Source organism: Anas acuta, chromosome 2 (genome assembly GCF_963932015.1).
Source record: "Anas acuta chromosome 2, bAnaAcu1.1, whole genome shotgun sequence".
In the NCBI taxonomy this organism is placed as follows: domain Eukaryota; kingdom Metazoa; phylum Chordata; class Aves; order Anseriformes; family Anatidae; genus Anas; species Anas acuta.
The window spans coordinates 121,141,494-121,168,273 of record NC_088980.1 but is presented as its reverse complement, the minus strand read 5'-3'; the positions used below and the strand labels follow the sequence as shown (position 1 = coordinate 121,168,273).

The 26,780-nt window shown below is 37.0% G+C and overlaps 1 protein-coding gene across 4 annotated transcripts in view; it reads right to left on the bottom strand.

Moving 5' to 3' along the window:
* The window catches only part of NKAIN3 (sodium/potassium transporting ATPase interacting 3), a 372,388-nt gene that overhangs the window by 52,664 nt on the left and 292,944 nt on the right, over positions 1-26,780 (bottom strand). The window contains exon 5 of one of the 4 annotated variants that reach the window (XM_068671974.1): positions 19,885-20,786. The exons of the other annotated variants lie outside the window; for them this stretch is intronic. Coding sequence (XP_068528075.1) covers positions 20,739-20,786 — 48 coding nt within the window. The 3' untranslated portion in view covers positions 19,885-20,738. Of the gene's footprint in view, positions 1-19,884; positions 20,787-26,780 lie in introns of those variants that run through there. 4 annotated transcript variants of the gene reach the window in all.

Genomic DNA, 26,780 nt, shown 5'->3' with positions numbered 1-26,780 from the left:
TCACTGTTATCTAAAACCATGATATGCCTATAGTTTTCTTTTTTCCTTCTGTTTTATCAGATCAGCAAATCACACTCTTTCTTAGGCTTCCTGAACTTCTTTGCTTTTAAAGCCAAACTTATAGCTATTTATAACAACGGAACTGGAGGCCAGTATCTGGAAAGGTGAAGCATGCTCAGATAAGACTGAAATGAACAATCCATCACAGGGCTTGCACTAAAATGGAACAAGACCACGTTCATTAAAAATGCATGTTAATTCCTTAAGCAATGTTTCCTACAGCAGTCTAACAAAGCCTAAAACTTTAACTGTTAGCTGTGACTTCTTAAGAAAATAGATATTAACGAAGTCTTGCAGCAGTGATGAATAGAGACTATTCTTCAGCTACTTCAGCTCTCTCTGAAGAGAAAATGTCTTTTAGTGGCAGAAAATTAGTCCTTTACTCGCTCCTGTCCAGAGGGAGCTTTCACTTATGCAGTTAAACAAATGGAATGTGCTCCCCTTCTCTTTATTTATGCTGTTGGCTGTATCTGTGCAGATTTCATTTCATCCTTGTGAGACTGTTATCCATTATGCCATTTAAGATTAATTGAGCAGTGTTATGAATTAAATTAATATGATTTCATTAATATTTGAACAGTATGTTACAACTGCCTATAAGATTATTTATAACTGTTTGTGTGTCATAATATCATTAATATATATTGTCTAAATGAAAAACCTCTATTTAAAATATGCTTGATATTATGAATTAAAATACATACTACAGGGTGAAAGCATATTACAAACACATTAATTATTAAAATAAATGTATAGGTACATTAGCTAATTATTTTATTCACATTTTCCAACTAGCAGAAGAATGAATCCATATGTGTGACACAATTCCATAAATTACTCACACCATAATAAGTAAATTGACCTTGCTTCACCCTTCTAAACAGCCTTAAGGAGGAAAACAAAGCAGAGTATTTTTTGCATGCTTAGAAGTTCAATTATTCAAGCCCCTAATCCTAGACTTATATATAAAAAAAAAAGGGGGCAAATCTTAGTTGAAATCATAACTTTACTTTCGTTCTGTTGATCCAAACATTGGGACTGAGTTAGAATAAATCACAGAAAACTCCCCAGAGCAGCAACCACCCAGATTATTCAGTAGAGTAATTAACACTTTATTAATCAGATAACAGGTGATGTAGAAGCACAGATACATACTTTCCCAAATATGCACATTATCCTAAATTAGGAAAAGTTATAAACAGAGAAAATAAGATGACAAGGACTAAGGTAACAATATGTCCAGGAACAGGAGGGTTTAAGTAGAGAAAAAAGCAGGTCAGCACATTCTGAAAATAATAATCTAAAACATAACTTTTCTGTTGGAAATACTTGGAAAGCAATAATGCTGGGGCAGACCAAAGGGAGATACAGTAGAAAACTGGATATGAATCTGTGCTGGGAAATGAAGGAAGCTAGTTTGATTTTGAGCTGGATATGTAGAAAAAGTGCATGCTAGAATACTGATAGCCCCCTTCTACACAGTACTGATAAAGCCAGTTCCATATAGACTTCCATTTTAACATGAGAAGGTGCCAACAAAGAGAAATTTTGAGAAAAATGAATATATATGTACATATGAGAAACAGAATTTTCACACATGGAAAGATGAAAAGAAACTCTGAAAAAAAGGAATATAACACAGGACTCCCAAATTTATAGTTCTACACCTTCATATTAGACTTAAAATATACTTGTTTTTCATGACAACAAGAATTTCTGCTTTACTTGAAATAGCTTTAATGCAGCTTTAAACATGGCAGATTAACCCACTATAGGTATCTTTTCTTTAAGTTTTTTTTCTGTTGCTGGCCATTATTCATCATTTGAGTAAACTGTTGAAATAAAAGAATATATATTTCAGGAGGTAACAAATTAAAGAAGGAAAAATATGATTTTGTTTAAAGATAAAACAGTAGTAAAAGTGAGCAAATAGCATTTCACTTCATTGTGTTCTGAGAAAATGGTGATGTTTTGCTCTTCTTACAGCTGTTAACAACCTTTCCTGTCTTCAAAGTGTTAATTTGGAAAGAAAGATCAGAACCTTTTTTATACATGTATATGTATTACATGTAAATAAATTTTAAAAATAAAATGATGAAAGAATCAGAAAATATTTGTGATTCTGAGATAAGTAGAATGAGAATCAGATTATTTCCCATGTCAAATAGGGAATATAACTGCCATTTAAAATTGAGCTACATATTTTAAAGCAGATTTCCTTGACCTTGTACATATGCTGAACAAAGGAACTGTTATTTTTGCATCTGTGGTTTAAACAGATTATTAATTTTTACTTTTGCTTGTAAGGAAACAGCAATGACACAAAGAGGGCAGGGAGGCAGAGACAACACAGAATTTGTGTAACCACTCAGTGCAGGAAACAGCATGACAAATTGGTCAGAGTCACCATTTTCTGTCTGAAAATCAGTAAGGTCATGCAGAGAAATTAGGGTTGACTAGTATTTCCTGGTAGTTTAAACTTCTACTGATCACTCATTCTAAAGGACAGCAAGATGCAAGCCCTCTTGTTTCCTGAAACATCTTTCTTTGCTAAAGATGAGAGATGTGCTACAATTTATAGATGTGTCCAGAAGAAAATGTCAGATGGTTTTAACCAGCTGCTTTACTTCAGCATTGGGTTCATTAGGGAAACACAGAAGTATTTTCAACCATTGCCTTTGTTGTTTGCCATTTTGTTTGTTTGTTTGTTTGTTTGTTTTTAAGCATACTAATGGAAATGAGAACTAGTTTCAAATTGCTAGGGAAAACAAACAAACAAACAATTAAATACTGATGTGTAAAATCTAGCATATTCTGTGATTCTATGAAAATCTAGTATATACACATTTTCAAATTAATGGCAAAAATCTGTGCATGGTCTCCAGTGCAGGTACCATATGAAAACATTTGTGTGTCATGGATAATTCTAAGAAAAAATCATATTGCTCAATATCTCAAAGAAATAAGAGGGGATTGGTGATAAGAGCATGAATTTCATCTCATCTTAAACCTCTGCTGGAGTTTTTGTTGGTGAAAACAACTTTTGAGGCAAACTAATTAGCTGATCAGAGACCTACCCCTAAAATGCCTGAAGCAAGGGTCACAAAGGTTTTGCTAAAAATAAACGTAGTAGCTTTCAAGGCCATTCACATTTTGAATATGAAACTTTTGATTACTCTGATTCCAACAAAGATGTTCAACTGGGAGAAAGGAGTCCTGTGAGAAATACATGAAAGGTTTTGCAGAAAAATGATGTTTTATTAGAGTGAGAGTCATGTTTTTGAGAATACAGAGTTGCATAGAGCCACAGATCAGCACCTGGGGGTATCTTTCTCCCTTTATCACAGTGGTGTTTTAGTGGGTCTCTTCACAAAATGTTCTCACGGACAATTCTTTTGGCAGTGCATTTTAGGCAGTAACCTTTCAAACTTCTTGAGGCATTGCCATGCACCCACTGTATTGGTTTGTGAGATTTTTTCAGTGAGAAACCATTGGTGCTTGCCTGTTTCCTTTCTGTACAGCCTCTTGATGACAGTACTTCAACTTCTGAAGCAAGGCACAGAAACAACACTGCCAAGCAATTCAAGCACCAAGAAAACAAGGTGGAGGCTTGGTGAGGAGGCAGAGCCCAGTCCCTGACCAAGGCTGGGGAATGGCTGTGCCAGGATGCAAGCCCTATTTGAACACACCGTCCAGCATTTCTAGTGATGAAGGTCAGTGGTGACACAAAATTTACTTTGATTTTTATTTTTTCTTAGTTGATATGAACAGGTCTTTTTATCAAACTGGCCAAAACAAATAACAGTTTTACTTTTTAAGGATGTCTATCACAAGTCTCAGAGGTTTGCAAATGCAGCAGCAGATTCTGTTGCTGCTACACACATTCTATCTTGATTTAATCTGAAGAAAATAAATCTTTTCAAATTGGTGAATTATCAAAACAGAATTGTGTACATTTTTTTTTCTGCTAATTGACTTTAAATATTCTAAATAGAGTAATGCATTTTCAGCATATATATATATATATATATATTTTTTTTTTTTCTACAAGGCAATTTTCCGAATTGGAATTTGAAAAAGAACTCACCAAAATGAAGCTAACAAAACCCCAATAACCTTTAAACTATTCCTTATGTAAAGAACAGCTATGCATAATTTAAAATGAGTAAAGACAAACTTGAAAATAAAATTGCACCAACACTTTCACTAATTTAAGATTTTTCTTCATTTCACAACTAACTCTACTAGCAAACTACAAGTCATAATCAGATTAAAATTTAGTAGCTTAGCCAAAAAAGGGAGTGAAAGTTTGCCAACAATGCCAAATCATGCACTTTAGCGAAACAAGTAATTGAAATGTGATTACTTCCTGCTGTAGTAAAGCTCAATTTGAAGTGATTTTTAGGAAAGTTATGATCCTACTTTTAAATACATTTCCACAACCCTAGAATTCTAATTATGTAAATACATATATAGTTATATAAATTTACAATATGCATATCTATATATTTTTACACTGGATTTATAATTCTCTCTCTCTCCCCATCTCTCTCTCTCTCTATATATATATAGTCCTTCAAGGGGCTAATATCTGTATAATTCAACTGCAAAAATAAAACATAGAAGAAAATACTAGAATTGCTACAAAGATTCATATTAATCACTGGGAGTAACATGATTTTTTCTCATGAGTTAGCCTATGCAGCTAACTACAGTAAGCAGTGAAATAAAATAGTGCTTGCACATAACACCTGCAAAAGCATTCCTGCAGAAGTGTGCTTCTCTAAGGAGGACATGTAAATTCCAATCTATGAATGTAATGTTCCAATGAAATTAGTGTTATATTAAAATATTCCTTTATTTATATTGCTTCTTCATACCTGAAGATATATATCAACTTGCAAGGTTGTAGTCCTAAAACAATTTTGGATACAACACAGCTAAGATACAGGTCAGCAAGGTGCAATATCCTCATCTTTTTCTGCTTGTAAAAGCACTTTACAATGTGGTAATAAGGGAGAAAAGACATAAATGTAAGAAAAGTGACTCCATGCAAGTGAATTACACTTGAAAATAGCACCAATATAATGAGATTAGTTCAAACTGGGATCATTTCCCAGCCTCATTTCAACCTGGAGGTCTTCCTCAGACACTGATCCCACAGGTTCATTTGAAGCATGTGGGTGCTCAATTAGACTTTTTTTTTATGATGCCTATTAAATTACAGAAGGTGCTCTACACTGAAACCTGTAAAGCACTCATTAGCACAGTGTTATAATGGTGAGCTAACTTGATTGCAAAAGCAGAGGCTGAGTAGCTCTTCAGTGTTTTCTGAATGAAACTGATTTTAATTGCCTGCCAGCTTAAACCTTGTGACATTGCAATGCCTCTTTGGAACAAACAGTATCAAATGCTCTACCAGCTGTGCCCACGTTTGCATCTTCCTTTCATTAATTGCCACATGAAGAGGACTTAGGACTGAGGTTAGCTGAGGAAATTTGTGCACTTCTTGCCCCAGTGAGCCTCTGCAGAAAGACAGCTGGTATTCTGGACAAGATCAGCACAGCTTAGCCATGCTCCACTGATCGCTGGTGCTGGTGCTGATCCCTGAGAGTGTGTTTTGGTCTCGTATCAGGAATGGGCAGCTTGACTTGATTTCTTTAAGTTGCTCACTACTCTCTTAGCTGTTGCTTTGTGAGGTTGCAGGCAGCTGTAGCCAGCTGCAAGCTTCCAGGTCTCCTGAAAACTGCTCTTAGCTTTTTATATCACTGAATGTTTCTCTCAAACACTTGTATTCAAAGGGAACATCAATTACTCCAGAGCAGAGACTGATAGCTTGTATGAAACAAATCAGAGAGTCTGATGCCTCTGACTCACATCCTAGCTGTAACTCAGCACTGAGCCAGAGAAGAGTGATCCATGACTGATAGTGTGCATACAGGGACACACGAGGTGACACGTGTATGTCAGAAAAGAACAGAAAGAGGTCATTGGACTAAATCAGTTAATAACAAAGTAATGGCTGCACAGCCCAGTGCTTGGGAAGCTATGACACTGGCAGTGCCTTGTGGAGGAATGAAGTGCCCCAGGAGAACACCTCTGGTGAGACTGTGTCACCTTTCTTCACATTTGGTAATGTCCTTGTTGTACAGTTCCTTTACTGAGTTTGATGAGCTCTCCTCTGAAGTGAGGCTCAGGTGGCAAAGTATGGCCTTATTATAAAGCAATCAAGTTGGGAACTAGTTCAGTAAGAATATTCCTGCTTCTGATACTTAATGTAATTTCAGGCGACATTAGACTGCAGCATAATACATTTTACACAAATATTTACTAAGGGATGACTAACCTAGTACTATTGGCATATCTGTTACAGTTTTGCAACTGTTTCTATTCCCACCATAATCTCCTTGAGAGAGATTCTATACTTTCTGCATATCTCATTTACAGTGAAAGTAATTGAAAAATCATTTTGCCTCCGGCTGCTGTGTAGAATATGGGAAAATGGCATTTTTCTAGGGCTCCTAGACAACTCTCCCTTCATATTAAGGAGTCTCTAAATGGAGAAAATTACTTTTAGTGATTCCCTCAGCAAGGCAAGAAAATATCTGTCATCAGATCAAGTTTCAGACATGAAGAAGGAATCATGTACCCATAACCTTGTTTCTTCTTACCAGGTACATCACTTGGACTGACCTCTGTTTCGTTTGTTCTGTATAACCCTTGTAGGTGCCTTGCTGATGCAGGCTGAGAGATGCAATCAAAATTTAGGCTAGCAAGACAGATGAGAGCCAGGCATAGGGAGGCTCTGTGGTCACAATTTGAAAACAGAAGTAACCCGTGAAGAACAGAGGTCATTTTATCTAAGATATAAATGAGGCTCACTGCTCAAATCTTTTTTAACATATCATAAATGAATTTTTTAAGTGATACATTTTGTGGATTTAGCCCAAGTAGGAGGTATGATGATATCATTGGATAAATCCAACATTGGGTACCATATTCTCTTTGGGAACAGCATTTCAGGTAACATTGGAGAGAATCCAGAGAACAGTAACAGCTATCACGGGCTTGGAGAAAATGGTCTAAAGTCACAACTAAAAGAATTAGTTCAGCCTCATCTAGAGAAGACTACAGTAATCAGCACAATGTATGATAACAATTTTCAAATTTATGAACAAAAATCTAAAGAAAAATATAAGCAAATTTTCTTTGCTCACAGCCTGAATGATTTGAAATATAGAACCTTTCATTTTCATTAAAAAAGTATGTTAGAAAACTTTCTAGTTATGAGAACTGTTAATTAGGAAGACTGGAATTGCTGGCATGGTTAAACTTTGCAGAACAAATTGTGCAAAGATCCATAAAAGATAGTAAAGATCACTTGATTTTCCCTTGATGGATTATCTCTTAAGATACCATGTAACTTTTTTTTTGATACATCACTGATGTCTTGATAAACAAATAATACACATACTATGCTAAGCGTTACAGGTATTAGAAATATTTAGTAATCAGATGAAACACTGAGCCATATTAATAAGACTAGAAAAAGGATAAAATGAGAGCAAGCTTTTGTTTCTAAGGCCCTATGTCCAGGTCAGTTGTTTGCTTGCCTGTTATCCCCAGAAGTTATGTCTGCAGTAAATTGGCCATGTAGACTGTTTCCTGTTAGGAAGAGGGTAAGAAAAAGATAATAACTCAGTGTCCAATTGTTGTTTTGTCTTAGGTATTGGATAAATATACATTTCTAAGTCTTTCCAGAGTCCTGGGAGCTTAAGCAATGGTTTCACACATATCTTTCTGTGAAATGCACTGTTGTGTGTTAGCTAGGTAAAAGCTAAGTATATGTGTATTTCTTATAATAGGAAGAAAGAACTAAGGAATTCCTTATGTTTCTTAAGATAGTCATTAGATAAGGCACATGCTAGAATTACTAGCCTACATGTCACAAACTACCTATGGGAGGGCTGATATCAGTTGTGGAAAGGCTCAAAGCAAAGCATGTCTCAAAGTTGTTTCTTTGGAGGTGTCTTTCTAAAAGACAACGAAGAACTCTCTACAGAAAGGCAACAAGAAAACTTGGCAAGGAGGGTTGGTGCTATTTACTCCAGAGCTAGTGCAGAAGAGGAAAGCAGAAAGAAATGAGGGCAGCAGGATGAGGAGAGCTGCATGGCAGTGTGGGCCAGTCATTGATGGATGCAGAGAGAATAGGGGGCATGAGCAGTGCCTATTTTGATACCTGCAAATCAAACACAGCACACTTCAGACTACACAAAGAGTTCTGTATGTAACAAAAAAAAAAAAAAAAAAGGACAATTCGTTCGCTTTTTAATATTTCACAGCAGCTCATAGTAGAAACCTTAAAAGTAACCACAGGACAGCCCCTATACACACACTTTGTTACTTCTTCTTTTCTGTCTGTTGTCATGTAAAATGCTCTCTTTTCCTTGAGTTTTATTCTTGTCAGCCCATGAAGCATTCTCACCTTGGGCACCCAGACAAGAAAGGACCAAACCAATAAATGTGCTAGGGTTGAGAAGGCATGTGCTAAGCAATAGTTGTGTTGCATATTAGGGAGTGAGGAGAACTAGGTTTTTTTACTTTCTTTAATAACATAGTAGGTGGTGAGAGAGTGAGAGAAAACAGACTGGAAGCTCAGGAGTACAAAAGGAAAATTAGAATGGTGTTAATGTCATCGTGCTCACAAACCAAGACTTTAAGCCTTTCTTACAATGATATTAATATCACACTGTGCTGATTAAACACAATCTCCTCTCATCTTTAGGCCTCCAACAGACGTGTGATAGCTTTTCACAGAAGTTTTAGACTGTATGAAGTCTCCCAGAGGCCCTATTATTTCGCCAGCACTCCTCCAACCTGCCACAAGCTCTTCTGCTTTACTATGTTCCCATTTTCTCTCCCAGCTGTTTTAATTCTGCTTGCAGACCTGCAAGTTGATCCTGCTAAGTGTCTGTTAATCACTCAGAAGGACCTCTCTCCACGGAGGGCTGGTACCAGCAATCATAATACGGGACTACCTATACCTGAAATCTGCACACCTGACAAGCTAGAGCAGCAGCAGGTGTCATTCAGCTGCACAGCCACATGTCAGCAAGAGGTGATGCTGGGCTGGGGTGGTCTCAGAGGCTCAGAGGTACCAGGCTGGCCAGCCAGGTACCGTGGGATGCCTGTGGGAGGGCATGGTTGTTGGATGCCACTTTTTCTGAGGGAAGAGGCATACAGGCTTGCTGGCAAGCAAGATAAGCCAGCATTTTCCAGAGGAAGTGCAATAATGCACATAAAGATGATCCACCATAGGTAGGCACAAAAAAGACTTGTGAAAGAAAGTGTCAATGAAAATCTGTCCTGGTTCACAAGAACCTGCAGTTCATACACATCCTCATTTCCACAAGAATGACTGCTATTACTCCCTGAGAAAATCAAGGCTTCCAGCACTTAATCTTAACAGACCTCTTTTTTCTATTACAATCATGTTAGCATAACTTAGCAGTACTTAAAACGTGGCTGAATGACCCACTACCAGCTGATAATTATTTATAGTTAACACAATCAAGAAATTGTGTAGGTAACCAACTGCCTAAAATTTACTTCCGTGGAAGACTTTTCCTTAACAAAGTCATGAAAATCACAATCTATTCCCATGAGATTCATAAATATTTATTTGAAAAAAACAAACAAAAAAAAAAAAACCAAAAAAAACAACAATTGTAATTATTTGCTGCTATTAGTTTGCCTCTCTAAATATTCTCTCAAATTTAACAGACCCAGCCTCATTGGACAATTACAGATATTGATGATGGGAAAGAACCAGATCCTTTTCTTCTTTAGCTGAGTATCATTGTCCTCTCTCTTTGTGATATGCTTCCTAAAAAAATGCCGTGAGGAATTTCTACTGTGTCTCTGCATTCCTTTGATGTATTGTACTTGTCCAGTCTCAGAATCTTCAGCTTCTTCAGCTTCATACTGAGTGCCTCTGCTCAGTTGAAACTGTGCTAATGACAGTATCTTTTACTTTACTGCTTACTGAGATTGATGCTTTCTTTGAAGGTTCCCTGCTCATTTAAATCTTTGCCTGGTACTTAAAAAGCAGTAGTACATGCCTATGTGACAGGCATCAGTGTTCTGTCAGTTTGGTCCCATGTGTCTCACTTTGGCTTGTTGTAAATCATAATTCACAGACAAGACTCTACTAAGACCTGAATGAATGGATGTTCTGAGAAACTCAAAATGCCAATTATTAAATGATAGCTAGATGCAATGTGTTCCTGCTTATTCATGATTGTTACTTCTAAAATAAATTGGTCTCTCAGTGTCTAAACCTTTTTTTTGTTTTTGTTTTTGTTTTCCCGGTAAATTATCCTGATGAAATTCTGTAAAGTTTCTGAATACCAGTGAGACAAAATGTCTTGTGACTATATGACAGTAGCCTAATGTCAGCTAAATAAACTAGTGATAGTGGTGACCCACTACATCTTAAACAGACCACTTGTTTTCAGATACATATCACTAGACAAAACCTGAGCACAGCTTTCAAGCAATTACTTGACACAGAAGAGAAGAGAGGAAACAGTGAGAATAACAACTTCACAGTATCACATAGTGTAGTGCATACAAGGAGTCTGATCTTTGCTATACAGAGCCCCCTTTTTCTGGGCTACCTTGTTTTACTTATTGGCAGATGATGGTGCTTTTGTTTGCAATTAGCATTGTGCAGTGCAGATGAGTATAAACAAAACCACTCAGCCAACATGTTTATAACAAAGAGTTTGTTCTAGAAGGTGCTCAGCACCTTCTGAAGTTCTTCAGCATTTTTTCAGGATTGAAGAAATGAGAGAAGACTTGCCAAAGACACTACAAAGGAGGAAAAAAAAAAAAAAAAAAGATGAAGATATCATAATTTGCCCTAGATTTTACAGCACACAGCAACTGAGAAGCAACTAGCAATTCTTCTGAGTCTTTGCATCTTTTTTTTTTTATATATTTATTTTTTCCTTGGAAAAGAGTAAACAGCAATTAGTCCTAATATGTACAGGTAAGAAGTACCCAGTGTCAATTACTGTCTACATAAAGGAATAGAAGAATAAAGTTAAGAGAATTGGGGTATTTCAAAATTGGTGCTTAATTAGTAATGTTCTTTCACTTGTGTTCAGACACATCAACTGTATATAACACTTTAACCCAGAAATGTCAGGCTAGATTAGTCATGAATCAGTACAAGTACTGATATGGAAAGGTGCTTAATGCTAACCATGAAGGATGAAGCAAATTGTGTACAAGAAATAGAGCATCTGTGCTTTCCTACAAGATGTGAATGTACTACTTAGAGTCAGCTTAGACTTCTTCTCTGAAGAGCCCTTCTAACCTAATATTAGAAGGGGTGGATTTCTCCTCTCCATTTATCACTTAGCCTCTATGTACGTTCTTCACTCTTCTGCTTTCTCTATGGGTTCTTGCTTATCTTTCCTCCTCATTCGTCATCAGCAAGAGCATGAGATCAAAAGTCAATGCATTTTGGAGTGTCCTAGAGGAGGTGCTCTAAGTTCCCTAAAAGATACTGGGACTTTGCAGATTACCCATGGGAGCCAAAGTAAGGCAGCTCTGAGGTATTGAGCTTGCTCTGCATTAACAGAATTGTCAAAGAATGGATCTGATGTATTTAAAATACACTATTGAAACAGGAATCTACTAAATTTCTGCACAGTCAGAGAGCAAAAGTATTTAACATTAGAGCATTCCCTTTATCTCTTCTTCCCTGCAGACTTCAAACTACTGTTCTACAGCAGGGATCTCCTCAGTAACAATATGTTTTCTCTTTTTAATTGGCAGGGTGGACCATTTTCTTTTGGTCTCATTCTCAGAAAAAAGCTGGATATTAGAGCTAAGTTAAGCATTAGCTTACTATGGAAAATTTGGGCAGAATGTTCTAAATTTTGTCGAACATCTATTATATCATTATACATATATATCATTATACATGTTTTATCAAGCTAAGCAACCTTAATGACAATGACCATTAGGGCTGTGTCTACATGAACAAGCAGTGCAGACCACCAGGTGCAGAACCAAACAGTGAAACAGCAGAACCTCAGAACCATACTACTGCCAAACATCAGGACCTCATAGCCATACTACACACATATCAGACTCTTTTGGTTTGGTTTGGCTTTAAAGTTTGGACTAGCTCTGGTCTAATCCCATCAACTGAATGCCTGTTTTGGACACTCATGCCTGAGGTGTCCTACAGGAACTCCTCTTCCAGTTCAGTTTCATGCAGAAGGAGATCTAGATATGAACCACAGAACATAAAGTTGTCATGGCTGAGGGCACTCCTGCAAAAGCCAACTCTAATTAGAAATGAAACACTTACAGAAATGCATGTTACCATTACTAAGGATAATATTGCAATAGTAACAAGGGTAACAGGGTAAAATGTTAGCCTGATTCCCATGGGTTCTGGACATCTTAATCTTCCATTTGCTTGTGCAAAGTCTCACTTGACATATCTCATGTTCAGAACTTCAGGGTTTCTATTTTCAACAGAACCTGATTCGGAGTTCATCAGAAACCTGTGTTAGTGACACTTGCCTATGTTCACTGTTCAGAGTAGAATATATGTGAGAATGACTGATCATCAGCAGATAGAAATGGCAAAACAGGAGCATAAGGGACCTAATTCTCATTTTAGAAGAACTGACAAATGAAAAAAAGTCCTAAAGTTGACAGGGAAGAGAAAAGTGGGAAGAGAGCAAAGCTCATTCTCTACAAAGAGAGAGTAGGTTGCAGTTTATTTTATGAATAAAGGAGAATCATGGAAAATATAGATGAGGGAAGCATGTAAATTACTTTCAGCTGAAAGATATTAATATTAAATTTGAGCTGAGTATAGACTTGTTCATGTGATAGTATCAGAAACCAAATGAGTTACCCATTTCAGTAAAAGTGCAGCTTTGCAGACCATAAAATTCATAGAGATGGCAACACCATTCTTAGAGCCATTGCACCTGCAAAGATCCAACCAATAAAGTCTAATGTGTTTCTCCTGTTTTTGCTATTTGTCTCGATTCCACTAGGATTATTGCTCAGACTGACCTACGCATTTAGAAACTACACATCCACACAGCTCAGATGCTGCTGCTTCAGGTCAAAGTACAAAGCAGCTCCTATTTTACACCCTCTCCAACCCCGACTTATGCTGTCTGTAGTGGCTTTGGAATTCAGGCAGTCATAGGCAAGTTCTTCCTGAATTGTCCCCCAAAATATTGTCTGTGAGTAACTGTCTAGAGAGTACACGTTTGTGATGCTAAGCAATGCTGTCAAATGCATTAAGTAGTAACAAATCATTAGGTTTTACTTTGAACTAACATGGTGCATGTTTTAAAATCCCCACATGCGGGAAGAAAGGAGCAAATCCTCTGCAGTTTACTCATAAATATTTATAGGATTATTCAATCCATTGTGTAGCGAATAACCAAATGCATTCTGATGTAAACCAGCTCAGCTTCTGAATATATATATATAGTCTATCTGGTGGAGTGCAACTACAAAACACATTTTTTATTTATATATATATTTTTTGTAATTTCTACTCCAGCTCCTTGAAGCACCTAGAATTTGATCTTGGCAATATAGAACTCAAATTGTCCAGGGACCCAGCATCTCAGATATTAGAAATGCATGTATTCTTTAAGGATAAAACTATATACTGTATACTTTATGTTCACATAAATGTATTCTGTAAGGACAAATCAATACATACTTATATCCTACATTTCTGATCCTGGTAGGAAATTCTACTGCCAAGTAGAGCAAACCCACAAAAATAACTTAATTCTACAGATCTGAGAAACAAACACTGCTTTTGTTTTTTATGGTTTTATTTTATTTTGAAAGCAAAAAGGAAGATATAGGTGTAGGATGCGACTCTTGACTTAACATATTCATGACTGGGGCAATTGGAAAGGGCTATGGCAAGGGCTACTATTTCTTATAATTTTATGAGTGTAAACATTTATGCTCAGTCTTAATTTTTTTTTCCTTTATTTTTTTTATATTTTTTTAAATATATATTCTGGTTGTTCCCACTATTCAGTTTATTTATCGTTGAAAGCTCTTTTTTTTTTTTTTTTTTTTTTTAATCAGAAAATCATAGTCTGAGGCATAGACTGAAATGCCGATTTCAGCAACAAATTGGAAACTCAAAAATAAGATGAAAGGAGTGAGAAAGCAAGTGGGAAAGTGCAGATGCACTTTCATTTTCAAGAATGCTAACTCAAATGAAAGAAATACTGACACACACACACACACAAAAAAAAAAAAAAAAGAGGTTTAATTCACCGTGGAAATGTGCAAAACTTTTCAAGGCAGTCTTTGCATATGCTAAAGGCACAGATGATGTTCCATGTAAAGGATTACTTTTATCTTTATTGTTTTCAATATGTTGGATCATAAGAATGAATGCTCTCCAACTAACACTTCAAAGCTGCACAGATAATCCCATATCCCTCTTGCTTTGTTTGCGTTTTTAATTTTGCTCAAGTAAAAGCAAAATCAAAGCTCATGCCTTATTCTCTGAAAAATGTCTGTACAACCTCCTTCAAAATTCCAGCTTGTCTGCACCAGGGTAAGTTACAAAGTTCTTAGCTCATTTGAGGATATTTCTATTTACTTTGTGTTTGCCTTTTTTTTTTATATATGATAAAGTGCTTCAATTTCTCACTGGATGGAAGTCATCAATCTCTACCATTCTCAAAAATTCTTCCTCTGTAGATCAGGGAGCCCCTAATCTGTGGAGCAGGTGCTGATGTTGAAGCAGGAGCAGCAAGAGGAATGTAATTGTTTCTGATGCACGTGACAGTCATTGTCACTCAGCCTGCAATGCAGGTGTCGATAAAAGCAAGGTCAAACTCCAAGTCATTTTTGCCTGTTCTGGTCCCTGAGCCTGAAAAATGGGCTTGAGTGCAGGCAGTCTGTCCCCAGTTCCTTTATCACCTAGTTGCAGGCTCTGTGGGCTGTTGTGCTTGTTGCCCAAAGGAGGAGAGAAACAGCTGCAAATGTAAAATTTCTTCACTCATTGGTGAAAAGTTCCCAGGTGAGAGCAGTCAGTGATCAGAGCAGGTCTGCTGCCCCTTCATCTGCCAGCTTTCTCCATTCTTTCTGAACTGATCTCTGCTCAGAAGACCCCAAAAGATATGGTTCCTATCTTTACACCTACCACTGAAAGTCTTGCACCCCAGGAAGAGACTGAGAATATTAACATGAAAGAGAAACAGTTGGCTTGGAAGGGCTTATAGATCAAGTGCTTTTCAATGGCATTTTTGTTCAAAGCACTTCAAACACAAAAATAAATGCAAGTTAGGGAGCTTTAAGTCAGTAAAGCCTTTTTCTAGATGACATTATTTCCTCAGATGATTTGATAAGCTATGGCTGGTAGTTAAAATAAGTGTTACTCCTCCAGTCTTTCGTGAAATCGGGTAACTTATATAGCAAATTTGTGGGTGCTTTCCTTCTCACCAGAGCGAATACATCTTACATCCCCCCATAAAACCCTACAAATAAATGAGTACCTAGAAACATGCTATTTATTGTAATGAGAGCCCTAGGTTCAATAATACTGTAAGAAAATATGTGAAGGTCCTGGAAAGTGCAAGATCTATGCAATCTTCGTCTTACTCATCGTTTTCCATATAAATTATTTTATCAATAACCACCTAGAGGATTATTTTTCACTTGCATCAGTTTTACAACTGTATGTTTCCATTTATTTCATCAGAATTATTTCTGGTTTACAGTGGTGCAGTTTAAAATATTTTAATAAAAATGAATGACTCCCCCATGAAAAGGAAAAATCCCTAATAAGGTATTTTCAAGTACCAGCTCTAAACTGACAATAACAGATTAAAGGAGAAAGTATCAGTGGCCATAAAATATTCTTAGCTTGCAGGTATGAGAATGTGCCAACATGACATCATGGGGAAAAAAGAAAAAAAAAAAAGATTTCAATATTATTTATGCTTTTTGTCTACAGACCTCCAATGGGGTCTATAAGAAGCCTGTGTCCGTCAAATCCAGAAATCAGTAAAGTAAGAAGAATTTCTGAAGGATTAAAACTGATAGCAAACACCTGACTCTTTCAGCTACTCTATTACAAAAGAAAATTGGAATCCGCTCATGTTTGATACAGGATCTGAAGAGTGTGTTTGTATGAAATAATAAACACAGAGAGTACCAATGTTCCTGTGAAATTAAGTATATTTGTTAATGTGGAACTACATGTAATCTTCTAACTGGCAGACAGAGACTCACTATACGAATGAAAACTGAACAGGTAGGTGTGGAAAACAAGGGAATGGGAGGAAAAATAAAATAAAAATGGTTCCAAGCCCTGAAAAAGTTTTAAATTACATTATGCACACAGTAGAAATGTCATGTTCTCAGTTGTGAATCATAGAAAACACCAGAAAAGAAACTCCACAAAACTCTTGCTTCTGTGGGCTCCAAGGCAGCAGTAAATAAAATGGGCCAAGGCACAGTCCCTGCCACCCCAGGGTAAGTGGTGTGGCTGGCATGGCTCATGTCTCAGTACTTATGTCCTCCCCATCTCTCTCAGTGCACTGCTCAAATTCATCTGCCCTGGCTCCTGGGTATGGTCCCTGATCCGCGCTGTGCCCAGCTTTGGCAGCTGACGTAGCCAAACCGTGATGCTAATGTTCACACAATGGGTGGTAGAGGACGATGCTCAAACATTTTCTGTTCCTGTTCAGGTTATTGGTCTAGACACAGCTATTGAAATTCTGCAACACACGTTGAGCGTGTTGGAAGCATGAGGGTGTCCCATTCTATAAGTGCAAGTAATACAAAAAGCAGAGCACTGGAGGATAATGGTGAACAGCTCTTAATATTCCTTTCATATCCTATTTTAGCCGACTAAGGAAAAATAAGGAGATTAAAAGATCCAGAAGCCTTTTGTGAATTTTCCTTGGAGTCTAATTACTTGGATCATATTGTAGTTAAGTAAAATTGCTAGGGATAATTATATTAATATTATTACTATTATTAATTATGTATTATATGATAATATTAAGATAATTATACATTATACAATATCAGTATAATTTTATAGTATTAATCTATCTCACTTTAGAACAATTTCCATGCTTAGAAAGAGCAGAAAAATTCTCTGGTACAATAAGGACTTAATTTGGTTTCATCTCCACATAGTTTGTGTAGGATTTGCACAAGAAAATTAAGTGGTATATAACATTATTAAATTGTGTTAATGGTTATAGTTGAAAAGGATCTTGTAGTAGTGTCCTTGTTTTGTCTGGGACAAGTTAATTTTCTTCATAGTAATTGGAATGGTCCTGTGGTTTGGATTTAGGATGAAAATAATGTTGATAACACATTTTTAGTTGTTGTTGAACAGTGCTTACACAGGCTAAACCAGGACAGCAGACCCAGATGAACCAAAGGGATATCCCATATCATAGGACATGATGTCCAGTAATAAAAGCTGAGGGAAAGAAGGTGGAAGTGGGCACATTTGAAATGATGGTGTTTGTCTTCCCAGTAAACCACTACATGTGATAGGTCCTGCTCCCCTGGAAGTGGCCAAACATGTGCCTTTCAGTGGAAAGTAGTGAATGAACTCCTTCTTTTGCCTTGCTTGTGTGTGCAGCTTTTTGCTTTAGCTATTTAGCTATAGCTAAACTTCTTTATCTTGATGCATGTATTTTCTCACTGTTATCTTTCTGATTCTCTCCCCTATTCCACTTGGGAGTAGTGAGTGAGCAGCTGTGCAGTGCTCACTCAGCCTTCTGAGGTTAAACCACAAGCAGGAAAATTTCTCTAGACAGTCAATAAATTTGATAATTATACTATGTCTATTAAGCTTTGCAGTCAGAAGGGCCTGTCCCAGGTTGGACATTAAACTTAGTACCATGAAGCAGACCATTTCCATGTCACCAGTGAAGAATAGAATGGCACAGATAATAAGACTTTCATTACTGAAGACTGAAATATGTTTAAATGAGGTTGTGGTTTAGGTCCACAAATGTATTCTCTAAAAATAATAGATGGGGAACTAGTAACTACTAGTAAAAGCTACTGGTCCTACTCCTTTCAGACAAAACAGCATAAACACATGCAAAAGAAGGTAGAAATCAACAGCAGAGCCAAAAAGTATAACTTCACTTTCCAGCAGGGATGATTACTTGTGAGGTCACTACTCAGACAACCCCAGCATGTCACAGCTACCCATCACTCACTCCCACTCCTGGTAATCTGCACTGTAACAAAATCTGCAGAGAATTGATTTTAGCTGCAATGACATTGGCAAAGGGGAAACAAATGTTCTTGTACATAGTTCAGCCAGATCTCACTACACAGGTGGTAAAGAAAATAAAAAAATAAAGCTGAGAAACAAAAGAAATGTGAGGCTTGTCCAGTTGTGTTCTAGACTCAAAACTGTTGCCCCTCTGTGGGCTGATTCAGCGAGAGCACCTTCATGTGATATGTTTGATATTTCATGATATTTCACCATGGTCCCAGCAAGAGGCAAGGGAGAAGAAACAATAATGAAATTCAGCACAAGAAGGATGTGGATCTGTTAGAGCAGGTCCAGAGTAGAGCTATGATGTTGAAGAGAGGGCTGGAGCAACTCCTATGAAGAAAGGCTGAGAGAGCTGGGGACGCTCAGTCTGAAGAAGAGAGGCTCTGGGGAGACCTTATAGTGGTCTTTCAATACTTAAAGGGGGCTTATAAAAAAGATGGAGTGGAACTTTTTGCTTGGGTAGACAGGACAAGGAGGAGTAGTTTTAAACTACAAGAGGGGAGATTTAAATTAGATGTTAGGAGGAAATTCTTCACTCATAGAGTGGTGAGACACAGGAATAGGTTACTCAGAAAAGTTGTGCATGCCCCATCCCTGGAAGTGTTCAAGGCCAGGTTAGATGGAGCCTTGGGCAACCTGATCTAGTGGGCAGCATCCCTCCATCACCTCCCTGGGCAACCCATTCCAGAGCCTTACTGCTCTTTCTGAGAGGAAATTTCTCCTAATTTCCAAATTGAACCTCCCCTTGCAGAACTTGAGGCCATTCCCTCTTGTCTATCACTAGTTATCTGTGAGACTAGGCTGATCCCCAGCTCCCCACACCTTCCTTTCAGGTAGTATTTAACTCAGCAAAGAGTGTACCTGTCCAAGCCATGGGCTGCCAGCTTCCCCAGGAGAATACTATGGGAGACTGTTGTCAAAGGCTTTGCTGAAGTCTAGGTAAACTATTAGATGATCTTTAAAGTCCTTTCCAACACATGCCATTCTATGATTCCATGAAATATTTGTGTCTTTCCATTTCACTCCTGTATGTCTGAATTAAAAACAGTATCAAGGGAGGGGAATTTGGCTATCCCTGCCTATTAGTGCTGACAGCTACTAAGATCAGGTTTGTAAGAAAAACCTACAGGTATTGGAGAAGGTATTTCAAATATCCACCATGTATGATTTCAGTCTTGAAAACTCACTCTAGAAATCAGTGTTTTGCTTAAATAAACATTACATCTATCTTGGTATAAGTGTTCAGAATGTAGCTTTAGTATTCAATGTTGATCTTTGTATTCTAACCTTTTATTTGAATGTATATATATACATGTGTGAGTATATCAGCCACATTTTAAGTTAATAAACAGGATAAAAATAAATTAATCACAAAAATGGAAACGGTAATGTTCTTTTAAGAGGCTGTTTAATTATCTACCACTTTTTACTGTCATTCACAGTGATTATCAATTAATCTACATAGTAGGAATTTACATAGAAGTTAATGGAAAGTTAAGCTGGAAGGCTTCTGCATCACTAGGAATGATTTCTTGAAAAATCTTTACGTATGTGATAAGTTCAGACAGAGATCTAGCAGATGTATCTTTCACAACACGTGATTTATTAGATTATCATTTTGATTCAGACTAGCATCAGAACTGTGGAGAAACACTATTATTCATAATTTCTGTCCTTTCCATGCAGGCAATTGTTTCAGCTGAAGCCTTCTGCGTATTCTCCAAGGTTAAGTAGAAATAAATTTGCTTTTCAGACTTCCACCTGAAGGTGATTTTGTTCTCTCAGCATCGTTTCTGACATGTGACAAAAACTTACAAGCTGAAAGTAATTCATATCAGTCTCCCTTTCAAGACCACTAGCAATCTCACCTGTTCAAATCATAATCAAACCACAGCAAAGAAATTATTCAAGCATTAGTTTCACTCCATCTCTGTCTATTCTGAACATTCTGAGAACACAAAAGTTACTCCCAGCCATAACCTCAAAACCCATCCTTCTCACCTGTGTTTGTCTGTTTCCCTTCCATGACATGAGACTTTTTTCTTTTGTTTTATGAAAGCACATAAAAAATACTCATTCTCTTATGCAAGCCTGACAACCATGGCAAAACAAATCCAAGTTTTATTAAAAAAAGGTAAATTCATCAGGCGTTCTACCTAAATTACTACTGTGATACAGTAAAACATCACTTCTTAGGTGCTCATCAACATGCGTCTTGACTGTACTCATGCTGTATTGCAGGGTCATCCAGTTGCTGCTGTCTGGTACATAAGTGAATGAGTCCTGTGGATTAGAGCTTTTTTCTTTCCTTCCTTCTTTCTCCTCACAGCTAAATTGTGAATGCAGAGTGTTGCAGCACCATTTCATCTGACAGGTACTGAAAGAGCAAAACCACAACTCTTGCATCATCACCAAGTTTTACAACAGTTTCTGCAATATTAGAGTGTAAACAAAGAACAGCCAAAAGATATGCAGATATACTACACAATCTTCCAAAATCAAAATACATTTTTCAGAAAACTTCATCTTCCTGTGAGTAGTTCTGAGAGGAGTACATACATGTATACACATTGACCTTCTTCCTCAATGAAAAACAAATCACGCCATCAAACCTTGAGGAGTCTGAACTGTTCTACTGCTTGTTTAGTGAAATCCCTGATTTGCGTTCTTATATTTCCCTAGGATAAAACAGAGAATGTTGCAAATAATCAGGGACTGTAGTCAAGGGAAAAAAATATATTTCTGCAGTCTGGTCACATTCAGGCAGCAAATTTTAATGGAAGAACTAGTCTGTGAATCCACTACATGATTAAAAGAAAAATGTCCTGTCTGTGGAAGCTTACACAGAGATAGGTTTTAATCAGTGAATATTTCCCCCCCAAGAAAGAGTGGTCATGTGGTTATCAACTACAATGTGCAGAAGGAATCATTCCAATAAGCATTAGTGAACACATATCTACTGCTGTTAAGATCACCGAGACTGTAGTGTGAGGCTTGCCTCTGATTTCCCTGTGTTCTTTACACTAAATGTGACTCAGGCTAAGAAATCAGTCCATATGAGTAAAATGTATTCTCATTATTTAAAAGCATGTTTGCAGGAAAATGTCAATTATATATATATATATTAATGAAAAAAAAAGTAAAACCTATTTAGCCAAGTGAGTACTTTGCCTAAAGAAGGAGTTAATTTCCTTGATTGGCTTATCAACTTTACAAATGGAGCAGACTTTTTGCAGCACACTGCTGGAGACACAGCAGAGTTGTTTGTATTGAATTGCAGCTTGGCAGAAAGGTATGAATTTGATTCTGCCTTCCAAGGGAACTACTATGCACTGATTGGCAAGGTTCCTCAAATTTGGCAGTGTCCTGAGAGGCGACAAATACAGACATCTTTGGGAGCACTGTGCTCTGACTTGAGCAGGATTTTCCAGGTCCTTAAGTGTCTCAGTAGCTCATCAGTTAATGGCTTCAGACAATATAGTCAGAAGAGTCTTCCTAAAGTCCAAAGTAAATATTGCTTGAATTTTTTTTAACTGAAAAATGTTGGATTTTCTTGTTTCCTAAAAAAACACCACCAACAACAAAAAAATCTAAATTGCTAATCTTTGTTCCAGTGCAGTGCTTTCTCTTATAATTTTCAAATTCCCAGTGTAACACAATTTCAGCATTCTGCTCTGATGTCTTTACCTCTTTCACTGCCTCTGATGCTTGTCTACTGGGATGCTGCCTTGTATTTGAATCAGCAGTCTCTGAATTTACTGTGCATTGGGCCACTGCAGCTCCCAGTTCAGCATCAACTCTATTTAACATGAAATGGATCTGAATGAAAACATCTGAAAGAATTACCATGACTAAGATGCAGACATACAGTTTATTATAATGCTTGTATCATGGGGGAGGTAATTTCAGGCAAAAGTGCAAAGAAAAAATGTTGGTATTTTCCAAATCTTCCATTTATCTCCGATGTTTCTGTGCCACTTCTATCAGAACATTCATAAAATTAAAATAATTAAAATTAAGAGTAGACTTCATTTTTACTTCAAATATTTTTCATGTAAATGAAAACATTTCACAATATTTTCACAAATTCATTTAATTTTTGGGGGGTGCAAAATATTGAAAAAATGCCATAGTGATTTTCACATCAAACAGAAAACAGATCTATATCAAGTACTGCAAAATGTCTAGAATAATTTAGTTCTTGTATTGATTAGTTGACAAGGTGAAGACACTGCCATATTGCTAGGCTTAAATTGCTGTCCCCTATCCCCTCACCTTTAGCCAACTTCACTTCAGAAGTCGCCCAACTTTTTTGCAAATCCATATCAGGACAGTTAATAAATAAATGATCATGCAAATAACTAAATCATCAATGTTTTCAGTTCATTTTAAATGAGCTCCTTGGAAAAACAGGACCACCCAGGAAAGGAGAACTCAGGTGGAAAAAAACTCAGGTGGAAAAAATTTTTCTTGATTCTGTCTCAGAACAAGAGAACTCTGCTTTATTGACCCAGACAGGTAATTAGACAAATATACTTGTGTGTTTTCTTAACCTATGCACTATCACGTATAATGGTGTCTGACTATATCTAACAATAAAGGACAAAGCAATTTTTAGAATGTAGGTGCAGGTATAGTCTCTCATTAACTTTGTTTCTCTTGGAAATATATTTTTTTAACAATGAAGGCGTGATATTGGCAAAGGAGAAATGGACTCTGTGCAACCCTGATCTATTTCTACAAACTCTGGAGGAACTGCACAAGACATAGATTACACTAAAAATACGAGACTACTACTACAGAGCACTGGGGGTAATTTCAAAAGCCACAAGTTTGAACAAGCCATCTTCTCTGCAGTTTGTTCCAGGGACTGAGAACTCCTCTGTAAAACTGCCCAGGCTGAATAAGTTCTTTTGACTTTTAATAAACTGGTGATCACCCTAAACTTACTAATAAATCTTTGAGAAGCCCACAGCCCACTTGAACCAACTATTCACATGACTAAAAAGTCTTTCTAGCTATGATGATGATGATGAACAGGTATTTCCCTCAGACCCTCTTCTGGAGTGATGTTGAAGTTGAGCTCTGCAGACAATGCCAAGTTAATTTTCTATGCCACTTGTGCAATTCTTTATTTGCAAGTTATTTGCAATTTGAAAGTTACAAGCAAAAATTCATGAAGCGATGTAATACCTTCAGGACTACTATATTTGAGTCATGTACCATTCCTGCAGCCCTTAACAGTAAATTACCTCATGTTTTTCTATCACATGCTGATGTTGACTGGCTTTCTTAATCAATCACGTGTCTCTTGAGGAAATTGAAAGAGAGCAAGGAACCTTGCTGAACACTAGTGTCAGCCCCTACAGGTCTTTTCTTTGGAGAACAACGTACATGATGTGCTCCCTAGCATCCTTTTCGGTTCAATTATAAAAATAATAGGGCCATAACTAATGGGAAAAAAGGGGCTGCTGCAGTGCCCTGGAGGAACCACACTATATATTGATATCATTAGCCCTTTTGTTACATCTAAATGAATAAGAACCAAGCTGCAGCTCTGTCTGCCTGAAGGGAGGGGCAAAAGCTGCTTCTAGAGTAACTCCTGGCGCTTTTAGAGTGGCATAGAGAAGGCAATTCTTAACACTGGGCATATAGGAAGAGCCATCAAATTACCCTAAAAAGGATTCAGACTCAGGGCTCAGTAGTAAAAGTTTGGTCAATGATCTGAAATTTGGCATTGCCTCTGCATTTAGTCTCTTGATATTCACAATGTTTCTCTTGTTTAATTCTCTACATAAGACTCCTAAACTCCATTTTAATGTATGTTGTGCTAAATATGATTGTTAATTAATTTATATTTTTATCTTATGAAAAAAAACATTTAAGTCTACCAAATGTCATAACTCATTTTAGTATTACATAGTCAACATTTGGCAGATTCTTTGAAGACAGCAGGGCAGAAATAATTCACAAAGGGAGGCAATTGCTTGGAGTTAGTATGAGGCACTGACTGATGACAGATAACCAGAAATAATATAATCAGATCATATTGTTTTTCTTTTCCCTATAGAACTGAAGTTGCATCCTCTGGGCAGAAGAGGACACATTTAGGACATCAGAGAATTATGATGAGAAATTAACTGAAGGGAAAGTAACTAATTTTATGGTAGGGGTGGTTGCATTATTATGAATCATCAGAATAAAATGAAAATTCAAAATGAAATCATCCTACCTGGTTAATTAAAACAGGGAAACCTGCAAATGTAAGGATAACAAATCTAAGAATGTTGATGATTAGATTTTCTAAAGTGTTTAGCATCAGCTTTCATTGAATATTGAATATTTTGGACAGGTTAGTACTATTTTTACAGAAAATGAGGTAAGTGCTGGAAATATCGTTAAAGGCTTTTTTTTTTTTTTTTTTTTTCTTAGCATAGCATACAGAGGTTGAGATTTTCCTACCAGCAGTGGCAATGTTATCAAACTTTCAGGCACAGATGCTTTGCAAGTTTATTTCCTATTCAGAGAAAGTACAATTTTTATAAATTCAGTAATTGAAAGGTGCACTGGGAAGAGATATTCTTAGGACACATACTTTAGCAATTGTATTTTATATGTACTTATTTTCTATTCCAACTCCTGGAAGACAGTGATCAGTTACATGTAGTCTTGTCATCTCTTGTACGCACAGTCATGGTTAGATATATCCAGACCTCCACCATCAACGATGGAGGACGGCAGTGCAAGCTGCCTCCACACTGCCAGACTGCTATGCACACTGGATGTCTTCCAAGCATGCAGTCACCCATGTCACTACGAGTTTGGCCTTTTCCAGCCTTTGTTTTCCCTAAAAAGTTTGCAAAACACAGTTTTGGTTGGGAGAACAATTCAGGGATTATTCCTGCTGGGTGGCTTGGACATGCTAGCCTATTTTGGAGACTGAGACCCTTTGTGTAGACATGAGCTTGAACTGTCCTGGACCAATTGGCCTCAGCTTCCAAGTCCCTTGGCATGGTTAATCGATGTGTATATATGTAGTCTGTCCATCTTGCTGGAAAATTGAACAGTGACCACAGTATCCAATTCCCAAGTTGGCTGCCAGAAGTCTTTCTTCTTATACCTGTGAGTATACAACTTCCTACATCCAATATACTGTGGAAAATAAATATTTTTTTTTCTGGCTATGTTTTGTGCGTGATAGAGTTAGCAAATAAGTTATTCCCCATTGATTAGTGACTGACTTTACCTTAGGCTGGTATGTTCACTGTTTTCAGCTCCTCTATGGATAAGACACTTTAAATCACATCCTTGCCTGTCTTTATAATGTATTGAAAACCAGGTGACTCTGAAGGTGGGTTTTGTTGGTTAGTTTGTTTTTATGGTTGTTTGTTTTGTTTTGTTGCTGTTATTTTGTGACTGCTCCTCATATGTAGTCTAGTGGTCACCTAGGAGCTATACATGACACTGATTGACAAGAGCCACCAGATGGACCTCTGCAAAGTAAAACAGAGGTTTTCTTCAAAATACCTTGATTTTGGTCAGCAGCAACATGCCAAACAGCTTGAATGCTCTGAGTGTTTTCAATTTTTCAATTCTCTTGTCTTCAGGGTTCTAGATATTAGATATGGCTCTTCTGTACAGTGAAGAGTAGTGTGCTGGGACTCTGGTGGAAAGTTAAACTCACTTTGTTCAATGCAGCATCACAAGAAGGTTACAACTCCTACCCCCTGAAGCACTATAGTGTCAGCCTGTCACTCTGCCAAAATTAATTCGTTTTGCTTTTTCAGTACTGATGAAGTTATAATGCTGATAATTCCAGAGCTACTTCCATGAACCTTGGCTTGAGGGTCTCTGCTTCACAGTGAAGCTGTAGACAAATGTTCTGTGATAAGTCTTAGGGTCTAATACAAAACTTTATGCAAGGTCTTCTCTTAAAGTTACTCACTGTTTTGACTATAATAACCATTCATTCTCCAAAAATTCAGATTTCAATAAAGAGTACATATCTTGCATTTTGAAATTAAAGGTGCTGTGTGAAAAGACTTACCCATCACAAGAATATGTGCTATACAATAAATAAATGTATATTTTAAACACACAACTTAAATATATTTTGTTATTATTAATTGCATCCCACTCTTCCATATGTCTCTTGATTATTCATCAGTCTACAGAAATTCTTAATACCTTCAATACTCAAGTATTTCAATAACTGGTCAAAATATGGACAAGATAGAAAGTTACTGTTTCACTGATAAAAGATATTTTCTTTGGAAACAACTAAAGAGCAAATACAAAAGGAGTCTTAGTGTATTAGAATGAAATAAACTGCCATATAGTCTATTACCTGAAGTAGGGTCTAATGTAGTCA